This window comes from Pelmatolapia mariae, linkage group LG5, assembly GCF_036321145.2.
Source record: "Pelmatolapia mariae isolate MD_Pm_ZW linkage group LG5, Pm_UMD_F_2, whole genome shotgun sequence".
Lineage (NCBI taxonomy): Eukaryota > Metazoa > Chordata > Actinopteri > Cichliformes > Cichlidae > Pelmatolapia > Pelmatolapia mariae.
In genome coordinates, this window is record NC_086231.1 from 8,278,744 (window position 1) to 8,297,306 (window position 18,563).

General features: G+C 39.5%; 2 protein-coding genes across 4 annotated transcripts in view; one reads left to right on the plus strand and one right to left on the minus strand.

Annotated features, from left to right (window-relative positions):
• Positions 1-463: 463 nt before the first annotated feature.
• On the minus strand, positions 464-5,387 carry csrp1b (cysteine and glycine-rich protein 1b). Of its 2 annotated transcripts, none has more exons than XM_063473527.1 (6): positions 5,280-5,387; positions 4,342-4,451; positions 3,723-3,891; positions 3,347-3,476; positions 3,160-3,253; positions 464-2,324 (listed from the first exon to the last, which is right to left on the minus strand). In XM_063473527.1, the coding sequence occupies exons 2-6, from the start codon at positions 4,448-4,450 to the stop codon at positions 2,248-2,250; spliced, it is 579 nt and encodes a 192-aa protein (XP_063329597.1). In that variant the 5' UTR covers position 4,451; positions 5,280-5,387; the 3' UTR covers positions 464-2,247. The 2 variants fall into 2 exon arrangements, with proteins under 2 accessions (XP_063329597.1, XP_063329596.1); XM_063473526.1 differs by having other exon boundaries at positions 3,347-3,494.
• Positions 5,388-12,235: 6,848 nt separating this feature from the next.
• Positions 12,236-18,563, plus strand: part of nav1b (neuron navigator 1b) — a 70,271-nt gene continuing 63,943 nt past the window's right edge. For both annotated transcript variants that reach the window (XM_063473529.1, XM_063473530.1), the window contains exon 1: positions 12,236-12,544. The gene's annotated coding sequence lies outside the window, so the exon portion shown is untranslated. The remainder of the gene's footprint in view (positions 12,545-18,563) is intronic.

The window sequence follows — 18,563 nt, forward strand, 5'->3', positions numbered from 1 at the left end:
CAGGAAACCCTCAGCTGCAACTGGATCACCTACACAATATTAGCCATAACATTGTGGTGACTAGTGTATATTTATGTAAGCATATCAACAAAATGAGATTTTTTTTTTCCACATAGTCATTATGAAAAGTAAATACATGAATTGCTATAAAAGAGTGACGGTTTTCCCTGTAACACTTTGATGTTTGCGTGACTTTCGGCTGTAGTTTTGTTGCCTATGTGACTCACACATATTATAGATGGTGCCAAAATAAACAGCTCCTTTACAAATACCACCACCACAGCTGCATAGCGCTTTGGCCAGTGTGCCAACTCCTCGGTGCAGCCAGAGATGGGGCTGAGTACTATGGCTCTGTTGTTCACCACAACAATTGGCATGTTGCTAAGTTAGATGATAATTTAGAAAGAATATCAAGCACACTTGAGATCACATAAACATGCATGCTGATTTAATCAGATCTCAGTAGCAGACAAAAAAACAACAATGAAAAACTTTGCACTACAACAAGTAAGGAAAACTTTCACTGTTTGCTTTTGCCATTACGTTTATTTTGTGTTAGAGCAAAAAATGAATTTCTTAAGACATTATTTATAACACTTAGCAGTAAGAAAAGCTTCAGCACCAATGTAACTGAGGCATGATTTAAGACTGTTTTCTCACAGTTGTCAGTGTATAAGTGTATTTCTTCTTTTGTTCTTGTTGTCTGTTGTTTTTAGATGTTATTTAAATTTAGCACTCGATAAGCCAAGTTGCTTTTGTGTACGTGTTCTAGTACTGTTTAAGCCAAATTGTTAACTACTCAGTGAGTGCACACTTTGTGTTTCTACTAAAGTAGAATTAGATGTCAGTGTAACATTTGTAGAAGTGTTTGCTACACTTATGTCAATGTAGCAAATGTCAGGTAAATAGAATGCAATGATTTGCAAATCTCAAACTCACATTTTATTCACAACAGAATATAAAAAACATAGCAAATGTTTAAATTGAGAAAATGTACGATTTTAAAATAAAATATGGTCATTTTGAATTTGACAGCAAAAACATGTCACAGTGTTTACCGTGTTTACCACTGTGTACCAACTCGTCTTCCTTTAACGGTCCATAAAAGTCTGGAAATTGTTTCTGTGAACTCTGTATTTGTCTTCCAGCATCGATGGTGTCTTTCCAGATGTGCAAGCTGCCAATTTCACTGCTAATGATGTGCCCCCATACTATCAGAGATGCAGGCTTTAAAATGGAGCACTAATAAAAAGTCAGATGGTCCATTATTTAGTCCACAGGATGCAGTGCGCATGTTTTCCAAAAAGAATTTTTAAACTTTTAATCATTTGACCAAATAAATAACTAATTTGATTTTTAAAGGAGTTTTGGCACAAGTTAAGATGGCTTTTATTAGTGCCAGAATTGGGAAATTCTAATTGTGACAGTGGTGTTTCTGGATGGTATTCACATCTGGCACTTCTTTGGATAATAGAGGTTTAACCTGCATTTGTGGATGACACAGTGAACTGTGTTGAGAGACGATGGTTTCTAGAGGTGTTCCTGAGTACATGCAGGTGATATCCATGACCGTTATGTTTTTAATGTCATCTCGCTGAGGTTACTGATGATCACATGATTCCAGTACTGATTTTCATTTTTGTCCCTTGGACACAGATTTCTTCAGATTCTCTAAATCTTTTGATGATGGTATATTACTTTCTAGTAAAATTTCAGAATACTGATCATCAATTTGTGGATGCAGTGTTTTCCAGATTGTTGAATCTCTGTTCCTACTGCTTTGTGTTTTTAGTATTACGTTTGCACTTCTTTTGCTGTCGTCATCCCAAATTATTTGAAAGATGCTGCAGCCAGCAAATTCAAAATGACCTAAAATGTTAATGAAATAGTAAAATACCTAATTTTAAGCATGTAATGGCTTTTCTGTGTTCCGTTATGAATAAAATATAGATTTATGAGATTTGCAAATCACTTCTGTCCGTCTTTATTTATAACACATACATATCCCAACTTTTTTGGACTTGGGGTTGTATACACTGGAGTCTAATGCAACATCAAGTAAGGAGCAGACTCTGCTTGGTGAATATTTTCAAAGAGCTGCTGATGTGTGCTTCTTTCATTTTTCATTGCCTGTAGCTAAAGTGAAAGGGCAGAGTGAAATAAGCTACATGTTGACTGAGAGATCCCAGAAGCTGTGATATCAGAGCCCACCAGATGTCAGTCCCAGGTGAGCTAAGGCTTCAGGCTTCACTGGGAATGAGCAAGAGCGCCTGCACCCTGACCAAAGCCAAAACCCTTTGGACCAAAGTTCTTTGCATAGCAACCTGTAAAGGAAATTAAAATGAATGAGAATTCCTGTGCATAATTTGCATATAGAATATATAACTAATGTTGGAATTATGAGCTTGATAAGGATATCAACATTTAAGCATATGAAATATTAACTCTATACCGGGAAAATATATATATTTTTTGCTGTTTGTCAAGGGGTTTACTACGAATGCATGAAATTAGAACTGAGAAAGACCTATAGTGGACCATTTTGCAATGCATAAACATGTTAGTGCTTTCTGATGGAAGACAGAAGGAATGTGTGGAAAACATATTCTTAATTATCTACTGACATGTTTCTGTGATTAATGAATATCACACAAAGCATTGGATTGGCCTCATTGATCATTGAATATTGGATTGGCCTTACAGTCATAAAATCAATGAGGCCTGTCATTAGAATTGGTGTTAATTTAAAAAAAAAATGAATGCATAAATCTAATGAAATCTTTAGATCAGTGTGTTAGAGCTGCTGCCATTTGAGCATCTGTCTCAAGTAATTTGGCAGTGGACATGCAGTTCAACTCAAACATAGTTACACATTACCAGAGATATCATTGTGTTTTTCAATGTTATTTTGTCTTTTAACTAAGTTACTCAGTTGAGTGACTTTGAACAGAGAGATGGGAAGTGTTTAATATGCTTATTATTTTGTCAGTTATAAACTGACATGTGTGTTTATGGTCTTTATTTGGTAATTAAAATATGGTAATATCATATAAATGTACTATACACTTATTACACAAGGAAAAAATTGCATTTTCTATATTTAATCAGTGTGAACCAGGGGATATTTTTGTCTTTTATACAATACTTTTATACACAAACCTTTACAGTAGATCTCCCCATCTCTGTCAGCAAGGGTTGTGGACTCCAGTCCTTTTCCACATTTGGCACAGCGAAAACAGCTCTTATGCCATGACTGAAGAGAGATGAAATAAATGTTTTAAATCGTCATCTACTTTTATTTTGAAACAAGACTGCACATTGAGACTGCAGCTTTTCTCTTTCTTACATTGCCTCCCCCAATAACCTTCTCTGCTGCATACACTGTTTTCCCACAGCGTGGACACAAGTCTGAGCCTCCTGCTTTCTGGGCAAACTTGGAGGAGTTGGGGTTATTTGTAGGGCGATGAGGAGCTTGTCTGCCATTAGAAAAAAAGCTTTTCATATGGAATTAAGAAAAAGAAATTCAATGTATTTCTTTCCTCGTACTCATCTGTCATTTAAGCTTTAAATACAGAACCTGAAGAGGTTTGGTGTGTTTTATTATATCATGTGGTAATTCAAACATAAATAAAATATTAGTCTTTGTTTTGATTATAGAGTTCTTTGTTATATATCTGAATGTTTCAGCAGTTGAAGAAAGGAGTAAGCTATGTTTTTCTCACACTTCAGGCTTGATTCCAAGACCCTCTCCCGTATCCATATTCAGCGTGCCAGCTCCACCTCCGTAGCCATAGCCTTTTGGCCCATATTTCTTGCCATAGCAGGATTTGCAGTAGATCTCATCCACATGAACAGCCACAGTTGTGCTGTCCAAGTTTTTCTTACACACCACTTAAAACAGAGATAAAGGGAGAAAAACAAATATACACATAGTTTTCTTTCGTTAGTTCTCAAGCATCTACAGCATCAGCTTATCTTTCAAAAGCAGTCACCCACCGCAAGCCACCATTTTTTTTAAAAACAGATGTTTAGCTGTGGCATACCCACAAACTCTGTGTGACAGAAGAGAATGGTGTATACCACAGTGGCTGTCTCAGATAAATACTGCTCAGTGTTTGAGACTGAGTGTGTGTACCTTCCTTCGCCATAAAAGGAAGCCCAAGTATTTGTCACATGTTTGCAGTGGATCCAAATAAGGACTGAGATGTCTTAGTGAAAAGCTGTGGATGCTCACTTTACTCCTCTGATGCCAAATACTCTGCATTCCTGCCGGGCACTTCTTATGATTTAAAGAAGTTGTTGATCAAATGATTCGGATTACCTTAAATTCTCAATACTTACTGCACAGAAAACAGGATTTATGCCAGCTCTTTCCCTCACACTGCACTTCCTCAGCAAAGTAGACAGGTTTCTGGCAGCAGCCACACTTATTTCCTCCCCCTAAAGGCATTCTGCAAACACACAGGAGAGCTGCTCATGTATATTTCTCATCCATTGTATATATAATGTTCAGATCATTCTTGGTCAGCAGACAGAGGCCTTCTGCAGCACTTGAGGCTAGATACAACAATTCCTATAAAAGGAGAAGCACCAGTTTTCTCTGATATATTGCTCTTTCTTCCGTTTTCCAGTTTAAGCCTGCTGGGTGGAGTGGATAACAGAAGGGCTGTTCAGACCTTATTGTAAAATGCAAAGTATCTTGCATTTTTTAGATAGCACTAAACCACCTTACTCAGATAAAATGACGTCAGGCTCTGTATAAACACCACATCAATATCGCTCTGGGTTTCAAAAATTCAAAGCATTTTAATGGCAAACACACTATGTGACATTTCAGATATGCCTGGCTCATGCTGTCATACACACAGAAATCAAATAATCTACTTTCAATTCAACAGCATTGTTAACAACTTTTGGCAACCCAACATTGGTTTTTTTAATGTATAGTTAATTATTTCTAATCACACATAAAGCTGTCTCAAAAAATGAAAGTTTGCTTGAAGGTATTTTTTTAGCTATTAAACAGCAGTTATTTCTTATTGGATGTCAGTGCTACTGATGCTCAGGAAAAGCCTCTTGACTATTTCTAAATTGTATGTCTACAGTGCTTCTTTTATGTTAATATATTTACTTCCCAATTTAAAAAAAAAAAAAAACCATTTCAAGTAAAAATTCCATCGTGCATTTCTTGCTTGCACAAAGTAAAGACAAGTTTGTGCTGCAGCGTGAAATTGTATGATTAAGTGCTGAGATATAAAAATTATTCAAATTTATCTTACCTGTAACAAGTCAAAGCGACGCTCCTCTCGGTGGGTGTTTGATGAAACTGTGAGACAGCTGAGCTGAGAAGAGACACTTGTTAGCAGAGAAACAGAGGGAGGCCCATGTTGAAGTGAGGGAGGAGCTGCGACAAAAAGACACAGAGGGAGAGAGATGCAGGGAGGAAGAGGAGGAGGAAGATAATGAGTAGTTATCGAGAGATGGGAGGGTGGGAAAGAGAAGGAGTGAAGATTCACTGTCTTGACATGTGTTTTATATTGTGTCCTTGAATCAAGGTGTGTGTGTGTGTGTGTGTGTGTGTGTGTGTGCGCGCGCGCACACACACACACACACACACACACACACACACACACACATGGTCAAAGCAGCAGAGAGACAGGGCTTACATTGTTTGCACATGTGCAGAGGAGGAATAGTAGGTATTCTGGGTAAAGGATGTTGAATATGGAGCTGCCAGGCAAGAGAGAATGATTAAGACCTCATAGAAGGATGAATGTGGTGATGAAGGAAATGCAGAGGGGTGGTGTGACAGAAGATGGTCCTGAGGATAGAGTAAGATGGAAGCAGATGAGCCGTTGCTGACCCCTAAAGGGAGCACCTGAAAGAAGAACAAGAGGAAGAAAGGCAGGGCAATGGAAATGCATTTTTTTCAAACACAATGTATTTTGAAGTACGTTACATAAGCAAAGAAAATCATTAGAATATAAAAAGACTGAATAAAATTCTGAGAAAACTAAGCAAGATATAAAGTACATGTACATCCTCCACAAGTCCCAGTGACATAAAATATATGCTTTAGGTTTACCTTCTTTGTAACCATAGAAGTAAGAGTGCACTAGAGAAACCAACAATTAAATAGCACAAAAGAGCAGCAGAATTTTTCATTTAGCTGTGTGATTTGTCAGGAATAAAGAAACCCATTAGAAATATTTAGGAACCCTTTTTAAAAAAAAAAAAAATCCATTTGTCTGCCATGTTGTAGCTGAGAGCAGCTTTAACTGTTTTGGTTCTGACTTTAGATAAGAGCATTACTATTATTCTTCAGGGAGAAAGACATTTGTGTTTGTCTAAATGGGAAAAGTGCACATCCTCATGAAATTACTCTGAGTTTTCCTAGTGCTTGCACACATTCCTTCTCTCAGATAAGCATGAATAATGGATAAAATATGTACAGCAGTGACATCAGAGGCTGCCTATAAATCTGTCCAATCAAAAAAGAAAGAATGGGGCTGTATCCTTACAAGGTGTTTTACTAACAAGGTGAACGCACGCAAAGCTACTGGTCCGGACGGGATTCCCGGCCGCGTCCTCAAGTCATGCGCAGCTCAGCTGGCTGGAGTGTTTACACACATCTTCAACCTCTCCCTCTCTCTGTCTGTAGTCTCAGCCTGCTTCAAAATGGCCACCATCGTCCCTGTACCCAAATCCTCCACCATCTCCTCATTGAACGACTGGCGACCTGTAGCCCTGACCCCCATCGTGAGCAAATGCTTCGAGAAGCTGGTCAGGGACTTCATTTGCTCTTCACTACCCGACTCACTGGACCCTCTACAATTCGCATACCGCCACAACAGGTCCACTGATGATGCCATAGCCCTGACACTCCATGCTGCCCTGTCACACCTGGAGAAGAGAGACACGTATGTGAGAATGCTGTTTGTAGATTACAGCTCAGCATTCAACACCATCGTTCCCTCGAAGCTAGACAGGAAACTGCAGGATCTAGAACTGAGCAGCTCCCTCTGCAGCTGGATCCTTAACTTCCTGTCTGACAGACGCCAAGTGGTCAGGCTGGGCAGCACCACCTCATCCCCCATCACACTGAACACTGGTGCTCCACAGGGGTGTGTACTGAGCCCTCTCCTGTACTCACTCTACACCTATGACTGCACGGCCACTAACAACTCCAACATCATTGTGAAGTTTGCGGACGACACTACAGTGGTGGGTCTTATCACCAACGGTGATGAGACGGCCTACAGGGAGGAGGTCAGCGCCCTGACCCACTGGTGTCAAGACAACCATCTTACCCTCAACGTCGCAAAGACAAAGGAGTTGATAGTGGACTTCCGGAGGTGCAGAGGAGTACACACCCCCATCACCATCAACGGCGCTGCTGTGGAGAGAGTGAGCAGCTTCCGCTTCCTTGGTGTACATCTGGCTGAGGATCTTACGTGGTCATTACACATAAAAAAAACAGTGAAGAAGGCGCAGCAGCGCCTCTTCTTTCTCAGGAGACTGAAAAGATTTGGCATGAGCCCCCGCATCCTCAGGACCTTCTATCGCTGTGCCATTGAGAGCATCCTCACTGGATGCATCACCACCTGGTACGGCAACAGCACCGCTCACAACCGCAAAGCTCTCCAGAGAGTAGTGCGGTGCTCTGAACGGATAATTGGAGGTGAGCTTCCCTCCCTCCAAGACATCTACAGGAAGCGGTGCCTGAGGAAAGCGGGGAGGATCATCAAGGACTCCAGTCACCCCAGCCATAAACTGTTCAGACTGCTTCCATCAGGAAGGAGGTTCTGCAGCATCCGGTCCCGTACCAGCAGACTGAGAGACAGCTTTTTCCACCAGGCCATCAGACTGCTGAACACGTCATAGACACCTCACCCTCACTACTGGAACTTCAACATTATGCACTCCACACTGTATATAAATGCCACTTGTTTTGCACATGTCCAACTACCAACCTCTGTATATTTTATATATTTTATTTTATTGTTTACTCTATTTAATTTGTAAAATATGTATACACACACACACACACACGTAGAAAAACATATTTAGTATACACATCCAGTAATGCATACACTCTTATATTGTACATATATTTATTACTCTCAGATTTAGCCATTCTTATATTTTGCTTGTTTTATGTTATTGTATTTTTTTTGCACACCTCTGTTGCTTGTGAAGCTCGCACACAAGAATTTCACTCGCATGTACTGTACCAGTGTACCTGCACATGTGATGTGACAATAAAAGTGATTTGATTTGATTTGATTTGATTTGATTTGATTTAAAGAGATGCAACATTCTTTTTCCCTCGGTACTTTCTCCAAAGACATCCTTGAGTTTAAGTGATTGATGCAACTTTGTGGGCAGTAGTTTAGATTTTCTCTCGAGTTGCATTTACTTCACATGTACACTATATGGACAAAAGCACTGGGCCACCGTCACATTACACCTACAGGAGCTCCTTGGCCATGAAGCTACTGGTGCACAGTTTTTGTGCTGATGTTAATGCCAGAGAAGGTTTAGAATTCTGCTGTTGAGTCAGCAGAGCATTGGAGACTTTTATGCACAATGCGTCTCAGAACTTGGAATCCCCACTTTGCTGTGGTTCCTAAATGCTCCCACTTTGCAATAATACCGCTTACAGCTCATCGTGGAAAACCTAGGAGGAAAGTGACATCCTATTACAATGCCATGCTCAAATTTGAATTCTTTAGAGCAACCTGTTATTTCACAAACGTTAGTAAAGGCAGTCTGCTTGATTTAAGACTGAAAACACTTTAATTTAAAAGTTAAGAGCTGTGGTGCAATACTTTTGCCCATAATGTATGTTTAGGAATGCACTAGTTGTGACATTTTGAACCAGTGCTGATACCAGTGTGTTTGATTATTTTGTTTCTGTTCTTTCATTATTATTATCTCCTTTTGTACCACTGACATAAAATATATGTTATTATCAAAAAGTAGCTGAACTGAAATGAATTAACTTAATCGCGCTATATTTAAACATTCAGCCAGCTGAAAGCTGATCTTGTTTGTTGAAATATAAAATTTCATAAAAGCAAAAGACATTATGTGAAAAAGAACTGAAGCTAAACATGTCTGTACGTCTATTAAGGCAGACTAGCAGCTTTGCATATTGCAGCATGTGCATTTACCTGCTTCTGCTTTAAGAACAGTTGCTGACATTTTGCTGCTGATCTTGTGCACTGTGACATTCAACAATTGTAGAAGGCATTCCCCTTCTTGGTGGAAAAAAGAAATGCACGCATGACCTTTCAGATGGAAGAGATTGATGCATGGTATGATATAAATCATCCCACTATTCAGTAAATCATAACACGGAGTCACAGTTTCTTGTTTTTTGGATTATTTTTTTAATCTTTTGCTTTGTCGTTCATTTGTAAAAATGATTGATGCTAGGTTCAGATATCTCCCTATGAAAGAGACAGATAAGGAGAAGTGAAACCGATATGGAGATTACAGCCGATGCAAGGAGAGAAGTAAAAGCCAGCAGATAGTGATGCTGTGCCTTTCTCCCTCCCTCTAAGCCCTCCAGGCTCTTCACCATCATACGAAGAGACAATGATGAACTCAAGAAGCCTATTTATAGCCTGCCATTGGCTAACACTAGCCCTCTGTTTCTGCTCTGTGGACATCCGCCTTGGCTAGTTGTAGAGTATGTCTACATGTGATTAGCTCATGACAGAGAGGGAAACAAGAGGAAGAGAGGGGTGGAGTGACAGCTACTCAATGGATTAATCCAGAGGAAGAGCACAGACTGAGAGGGAAAGCATGATAAGAGGCAGTGACGGAGCTGGGCTGTGGTCCATCCATCAGTGTGTGGAGGAGTAGTGATTGCTCTTGAAGTCTCATGGAGGAATTTGGTCCTTTTTTTAAAAAAAACAAACAAAAAACACCTGACTTAAATCCAGCACTTCTTTGCTAATGATCTTGCTTTTGGCAACATTTCTTGCAGAAGCTTTGCCAGTTATCAGGTGAGGAGGAAGAGGTGAGCTGACTTCACACTGAGAATGTGTTTGTGTTGTGTTGGTGTATTTGGCTGGGTACACAGCAGTGTTTCGTATTCAACTGATTGATATTCATAGTTTGGTTCATGTTGTCATGTGTTACTTCTGCCAAAACAACCTCATGTAGCCTAATTTTTTCCAATTTTTCACTGGTTGTTTTTGTGTTTGTTTTCATTTCACTACTTAAGATTAAACTGTTTAGTTGAGGAATCTTTAAAAGTAATCTATGTCATTTTATAAGCAAAATGCCCCAAATTTACACAGCTGAGCTTCTCTAATGAGAGTACTTTCTGGTTTTATTTCACCTTATGTCTTTAGTTTAAACAAGCGCTTTAATATGTTACCTTCATCTTTATAAATTTTTATGGCAAGTTTTTACTTTTTGCTGACCTTTTCCACACCATTTAATCAAACAGAGAAAAAGGAAAAAGAAATAATAAACAATATTGTTTTGTAATTTTCTGATTAACTTCCTTAAATATTGCATTTAAGGATCAGACTGATGCAAAAGTCATTGGTTGCACTAGGTGCCCTTTTCGGCACATTGAAAAGTGTATTGAATTTGAACTTTTTAGCAGTAAACCTGTTCTCCCTCCATTCTGAATCTCTATTATTTTGTGTGAGAAAGCAAAAATAGCTTTTCAAACACAAGTAACCAAAAGTGTTTGCAATGTTTGGTCTAATGTCATTAGAGCAGATTATGATGGAAAATTATAACCGTGATTTATTCAGCAAAAACACTGGATGTGTTTAGGGTGGGGTGGGAATGAGATAATTGTGTTTAGAGGGATTTTTGGCAGGATTTCAGCACTGAACAATCCTCTCTGTCTGATTCAGGGAGCAGCAGTTTGATGTTTTACTGAATCCATTGCCAAGTCCTGCTTTGCAGCACGCACTGTGGCCATAATGAGAGGCGTAGAGATGTAGCTACACGAATTAGCCAGCAGAGGTCACATATGGGCAGAGCTTATGTTTGAGACACACCCGTATTTCTGTCTGTGTTATATGTGCTGTATGCTGCTGCAAAAGGTGACAAGGCTTATTATCTGAGGCAGCACATGCAAGCATCAGAGTGTGAAGTGCACAGTTAATAACGTGCAAGGGTACGTAAGACGATGAAGGATTTTTTTTATCATTGCAGTTCACTTGAGATGTTTGTACCTGCTTGTAATACTACTGATTGTTTATCTTGGCACCTTTAATTAAGCTGTGACTATGTTCAGCCCTGTGCGAGGGATCTTATAATGTAGATAGCAATTTGTATCTCTCAAGGTCAGACAGCAAACGTGTGGAGTATCTGTGCAGCATGAGGATTAATTACAGTTTTCTGACAATTTCTGCGTCCAGCCAGTGCACATCTTTGACTGTAATCCTCACTTATCTCCTGTTTAAGACTCAGACACAGAGGACATAGGGGTCTAATTTCTAAACTGCCACAGTCTATAATCTCCCCTTGTGAACTTAAGTCATCCTGCAGAGCGATTTAACTTCAAGGGCAGGCAATTTTCTCAAATGTGCGAGAATTATGGCGTACCCCACCATCAAATCACTCATTGCCCTCTGTCTTCACACCCATTTGAAGTGTGTAGTTTCATTGCTTTCAGCACAGGTTAATTTTAGTTATATTCCACTACATGTCCTTAGCCTGCACATATTCAACCTTGTAAGCTGATCATATGACTCGCTTTCTAATATTTGGTTGTACCACACAGAGAGGGGTGTCTTAGTCACAGTTTGTAATCCCAGCCTCAAAGATTATGAGGAAAAAAATGTGTGAACCCATGCTGTCACCATATCATCGCTCCTGTCATTCTTTTTTTTCCTGAGCTGACACCTCTGAGCCGGCTTCCTTTGGCCCAGATTCTCAGTAGGGGTCGTGCTGAGGGAGCCTGTGCCCCGTAGGCAGCCAACTATAAACATGCATTGACAATTCAAATTAGTCCAGTTCACTGGCTCTAGCTGTGACTCAGGACATTGAGCGCCAGGCAGAAAAGATGCATACGCAACCCGCCAAGCTATGCAGTGACAGAAAGCGCCAGAGATTACTAAGTGCAGAGTATGAGGCTGTTTTATGAGCGTTTCACCAGGTATATGACCCAGTTTAAGCTCAGCACTTTTGTTCAGAAAGACTTGGACTGGAACAGTGCCAGGTCCATTTGCAAGTCAGAGAGAGATCGCCTGGTAGCTAAGTAGTCCCATCCCCAGGCACCAGCAGCAGCTGAGGATGTGTCTAGAGTATTGTTATGCAAGCGGGAAGAGAGCAGTCCCACTTTGATCCAGGCATTGGACAGAGGCTGAGATGCTTCAGAGCTGGAAGCTGCTTCTTTGGTGTTCTGGGTATTTGCATACCGGACAGTAGACTTCCACAGGACTTTGAGCACATGGGCTGTAACGAGGATGGACTGATGGAGGTCTGGAGATATTGCTCATCACTCAGCATCCACATGTTCTGAGCTTGCTAGCATCTCATTAAGTTTTTTCAGCGTCAATTATAGGTAAGTTTGGGTTTCTTGCTTAATAAATAGAGAAAACAATGTCTGTTTAATAATCCGTTATAATAAAAATAGACTAGCAAGAAATATGCTACCTGTTAAATTATTTTGAATTAAACTGGACTTGAAATCATTTAGTTAATACTAGCTTTTTATTTCCTGTTCTCTCTAAACATCTCAGTTGAATGATTCTACTACCATAAGTGCATTTTGATGTAGTATTTGTTGAGCATGCGAGGAATCGGCACACACAGTCCTTTAACAGCAGTGTCCTGTGGAGAGATTTCTATCATGTGTATGACAAAAAAGAAAAAGAGCCTGAGGGGAATAGGACACAGTCAAACAGCTCAACTAATTCCTGCAAAGATTTTTTTTGTCCGTGCCTTGTACGGGGAGTCATATGCCTAGTAATTGTCTGGGATATACTGCTGACTCATAACTGTTTGTGCTGGAGGCTACTTCTGCGTCAGGCTCATCCATATCACTGCTAATCTACTAAGTTTACACTGAGCTCCAGTAGCCTGTGATTATTCATGTTTTGGTTTTTGATGTCCTCATCAAAGACTGAATCAATATGAGCTCTTGTTTCAGTGCTGGAAGACAAGACTTCCTTTGAAATTTAAAGATCCTGTGATGGCAAAGTTTTAGTTTTAAGGAGGGAAAAATGTTTAAATATGTCATTAAAAGTCCATGTGCTAATATATTGTGTGATTTTAATGGCTGCTTCAATGCCAATAGGCCTAGATTCAGCAGAGTATTTGGCAGCCCAAAATTCAAAATATTTCTTTGAGAGGCTGATATAAATTCAAATATTGGGTTTTCACTGAGCTCACTGAGTTCTTTTCATTGACCAGTAATCCAACTGAAAGAAAATATCTTTATAACTGTTTACAGCTTTTCATCTCCGAACGGCCAAGACTCAGCTACAGTTTCAATGGCAGATTAAAACAAAAACAAGCAAACAAACAACTTCTCAGATGTTTAATGGTTTCCCAAATGATATATAAAAACTCTTCCACAATGCAGTGGAAAACAAAAAAATTCCTGGAGACTCTGTGAGGTGGTTGTGTAAGCTACATGCTGCACTCATCATGCTAACGTACTGTGTGCATGCTGGCACTTCCACTATGCTGATGTTTAGAAGGTAAGCTTCAGTATCTTAGTGTAAAGTGTTAGATTGATAGATTTCCTATCTGTGTAACATCAATGTGATGTTTAGAGGGATAAAAAAAAAACAAGAAAACAACTGACAAAGCATGCTCTATCAGCACTTTTTTTTCAATTTGGTACTTGGTAGTGCTTTTCCGCAGACACATGCTGGTCTGTACTAAACAGAACTGAAGTGCCATTCAACATGAGCATGCACTAATGCATACAGTGCAAACCATAAAGTAATTCAATTCTGCAAAGGGAGTCCATACATGGGGCTTGGCATAATACTATAACACTAATGGTGGGTGATGTCATTCTAAATAAAACAGATCTATCATGTATGCAACTTGAACTTAACTAATTTCAGTGTTGCTGGATTATCATGACACAACACAGAAACAGTGGTCTGTGGTGAGACATTTATTACGGTGATTTTTTTAAAAAATGTAGCTAAGGGCATATTTTAGCCTCTTCCCAGGAGTACCCATCATGTCCAAAAGACTTTCAGACCCGCTGCATTTGCAGATGCTTTGTAGTTTCCTTTTCATCATCCTGTCAAAAGAAGTAGCAGTGTAGGCATTCTGGTCAGTGAGCTACTGAACAGTAAAATAGCTCATTTCAAGTTACAAATACCATCAATAACAATGACAGTTGTGATGTAACATCACACGCATGCACAATGATGTTATGATGGGATGTTTTCAAATGCTGGAGACCATGATGTTCAAAGGGTGATTTATTTATTTATTTTCCCTTCTCGTAAATGCCACGTCTCAGAGCGTCCTGAATCCAGTGTGTGTATGTGCCAGTGTGTGTGTGGTTTGTCTGGTTTGGAAAATCTCGTCCACAGACACGCTCCAGTAGCAGACATGTTCCACCTTGGCTAACCGAAAATGACATGTGTGCCGGCTTCGGAAAACTTGATACATATTTTATATGTTCCATATAAAGCTGTTATATAATAATGGGTGTTCAGAATAAACCTTTGTCAGAGCTCAGACATGACAAGAGGTGACTTCTCCCATTTTGTGCATGTTCTAGCTTGATGTTGTTTATGCAGGGTCAGTGATGGCTGCCAGGGGAAGCATGCCAAAGATGGCAATCGTGGGCTGCTTCTGGGTGACAATGTCAGGCTGAGCTGTGCACTCACATACGGTTTTTCTGGATCATTTTTATGTAAATGGCGTGGAGGAAAGATTAATGCATGTCATGACTCATTCTAATTGCTTTTTGTTAAAGTGTACACATATAAAAATAAAGAAATGATTGTTTCGACTAAGAAAACCTCCAGGAAGAGCAGCGCCTCAGTTTTAAGTCTTCTGGTTACAATTTATGTCGCTGTTGTCAGCTGCTGAGTGACATGTTGCAGGCACACTGACATTTCAGCGCAGTTGCCCCCCCCATTCTTCCCCTATTCTTCCATCAGTATCTGCTTAGCTGAGCAGATACTGATGGAAGAGCATTTTTGGTGTACTGTTAGTGAAAACAGTATGCATATTAACCTAGGGAGGTTCAAATTCTTTATTAAGTATTCACAGGACGCCACATTGCTGGATGTGTGAACTGTGTTGAACATCTGGCAGCTGTGGAGGTCTCTTGCTGGCAGGTATGTGGCTGAAGCAATGGACTGTGTTTTAAGTTAAACAGTATCACCAGTTTCTGGGAAAAGAACACAAACTCTGAACCCCAGATGTGCAGTAGCACTGGGACAATGCATTAAAAGGGAGAACTGTATAACAAAAGCACGACTGTTTCACTTTTTTCTTGTGTTTCATGTGGAAACCTTAGCTTCTTGCGGAAAAGTTCAGTTTGCTGACTTGACATGCTTCAGCTAGGATTATGTTAAGACCCTACTAGGAGGAAAGCTCAGCCTTGTTTGAATCTGGACTGATAACACTGACAGATGAAGAAGGTTAAAATTTCCCTGAGTTTTTGTTCACCAGTGTTAATGTACACAGTTTTCACTACAACTTTGTAAACTGTTGTAAGCAGTTTATTCCTTTCTGGCTAAAGGTGTGTTGTAGTTAAGAGAATTCTTAAGTGAATGACAATTACCATAGATATATCATAGTGAAGCACCTTGGCATACGGTACAATTTTCAAGTTTGTGTCAAGAGAAAGGAAAAAAAGCCCTGGCTTTACTCTGCCATTCATTTTACTGCTGGCTATTGTGACAAGCTGATTGTGCTGACAGCTTTCGGGAATGACATGAGCAGATGCTCAGTCGGTCATATCAGCTTTGACTTTGACTGTGGCAAGTGAAAGAAGGACTTTGGTGATTCTGAGTTTGACCATGTACTGTAAAATAAATGTCTGCAAAGTAAAGACTGTCACTGGCAAACTATCTGCTTTATTGTACATGGTATGGTGTAAGTTAGTTCAGTGTAGTCAGTCAGTCATCAATCATATAGTTTCAGAATGTAGATAAAGAAAAGAAACTTGTAAATCTTTTAACCTCAGGCAGCCTGGAAGATGAAAGTAACAAATCATGTCTTACTTTCTTATGCATGATCTGAATCACTGTTTCTATTTTGGGTGTTGCTGGAGTTTGGTCCATGATTAAAGTATATTTTTGATCCACATTTCCCCTCCTACCTGTTCTAATAACCCAGTTCACAAGGCTGTTGAACCATCACAGACAACTGCCCACACTTAGACGCATCACGGTGCTGCAGCATGCTGGGCAAACGCTTTCATTTTTCTATATGAGTTTCTGTTCACCTCAAACAACCGTGTCAGTTGCATAACAGCTCCATAACTACAGCAGCAGGTTGTTTTAGTGCGCTTAAGGGATTTCACAGCTGAACATACCGCACTGCTCATAATCCTTCAGGGCTGTGTATACTTTTGTTTGTTGTAATTCAGATAAATTAAATCATTTATGTCAAAGAGGCAACATGATGTGACATGTCTACATGAAATGACCTCACTCACTTTTTTTAAACGACAACTAATTACTAAATAATACAGTATGTTACTTAATTACTTCTTGGAGAAAGTAATTTGCTACACTACCCGTTACATTGCTTTCAGTTTACTTCCTAAGATGTCACATAAGTGCCAGTTAACAATATAAACCGTAGGCTGCAGTCCCACATGCTACACAAACCTCTATCCTAATGAGGGCACACATCCATTCTTTCTTTTAGTGTATATGTATGAACACTGAAAAGCTGAAAACCAGTTCAACACAATTACAAAGTGATTATCACTGTAATTCTACTATAGAAAGATGTACAGGTAGAAATGCAGGCCACAATGCTGCAAACCTGACTTACTGCCTTTGTGACTTGTTCAAGTTCAGGGTCTGGCTGCTGGGTTGGGGTCAACATAGACTCAGCTTTGTCATCACTCTGGGTTATTGGCTTGCTTTGTGTTAGCATGCTGTCTGTGTGGATAGTTGGAGTCGATGCTCTTTCTAAGCATCTGCAATATAATGTAGCTGTTTCTATTCTGGATGCAGCTTGCACTTTACCATCATGCGCCTGTTCCCCCTTGTTTGTCCTCCTCCATGCGCAGGAACCGAAATCGGCTCATAATAGCTCAAGTGCACAGAAAATTACAGAGATTAGAGCCCTATTTTATACATGGCACTTGCAGTATCTGTAAGAACTGCTGCTGACATGCATCCAACAATCACTTTAATCTTAAGCTTGTAATCTGTCCTCTGATCCCTTATTTGTAGCAGAAGGTTTTCCTGGATGCCCCCTAGGTAATTCCACTATAGGATCCAGTACACTGAAAGGAATTTAGTTCAAACTCATTTATAAAGAAATAAATGAACAAAAAAATGAATAGTTTACACTTGAAAGTATAACAAGATAGTCACATTTTATCCAAAAAAATTCTCTGAATTGAGTTTGTGGTAAGACATCTTTTGGTAGAAGGAATCATTATATATTTGCTGGTTGTGGCGATTATTCCTTATCATGAAATCATAGGATTTTTCATGATAGCATTCTCGTTGTTGGAGCACTTGGCAACATATGCTTCTGTATTGGTTGCCGCCTCATGAAGGCATTGCATGATGGCTCAGAATTTGACATCAATGAACTGCACAGATCATTAAAGCTAGCAAGATAATCACTACACATAAGGTGATAAACTACAAGCAAACCCATGCATAAATAAACTACTATTATATGCAGTTAACATCTCCCCAATACATATCCATTACAGTTCCTCCCCTCTTCATCTCTGCAAGCCATGCATTGGTCGTTGACAAGAAATGCATAACTACCAGTGCAGGGAAAATATGCTGGGATGCAACTATGAAATACTGTTCAGTACTGAGAGTTTTACTTCATTCTAATAGGATTAGTAAGCATTTATTTCGCCTATTTGACAAGAACATGAATGTATTTGATGCTCATTTATAAGGACAAGTGCTCCACTCAAGCTTTAAAACATATAGATCAATACATCACCAGTGGCCCATAATATGGACTTAATATGTAACTTTTTAATGCTGTTGATCCTGCCATGGCATTATTGACCATGGTTAATTACATAAAGTGACTAATAAGGGTAAATCCCTGGATTAATGCACTTGCCTAAATGTCCCCTCTAATCTCAACATCACAAAAAGTACAGCTTTAATAAAAAAAAAAGACAATATGTCAGTAGTTAATAGTTTCAGGGTAACATTTCACTAATTGAAGAACAACAAATATCTACAAGACTAAATGAAGTGATGAGAAGTTGGAGATCACAAAACTCACTTTACATAACAATGTACATGCCTTTCTATGTAAGCAGACACACACGGCAGATGAGTGCTCCTGCAGAGTGCTATAAATGTGTTAGTCAGTGTGATGGATTGAGGAGGGATTACTTAACTATTGTGTTGAAATTAGGGAGGTGATGTGAT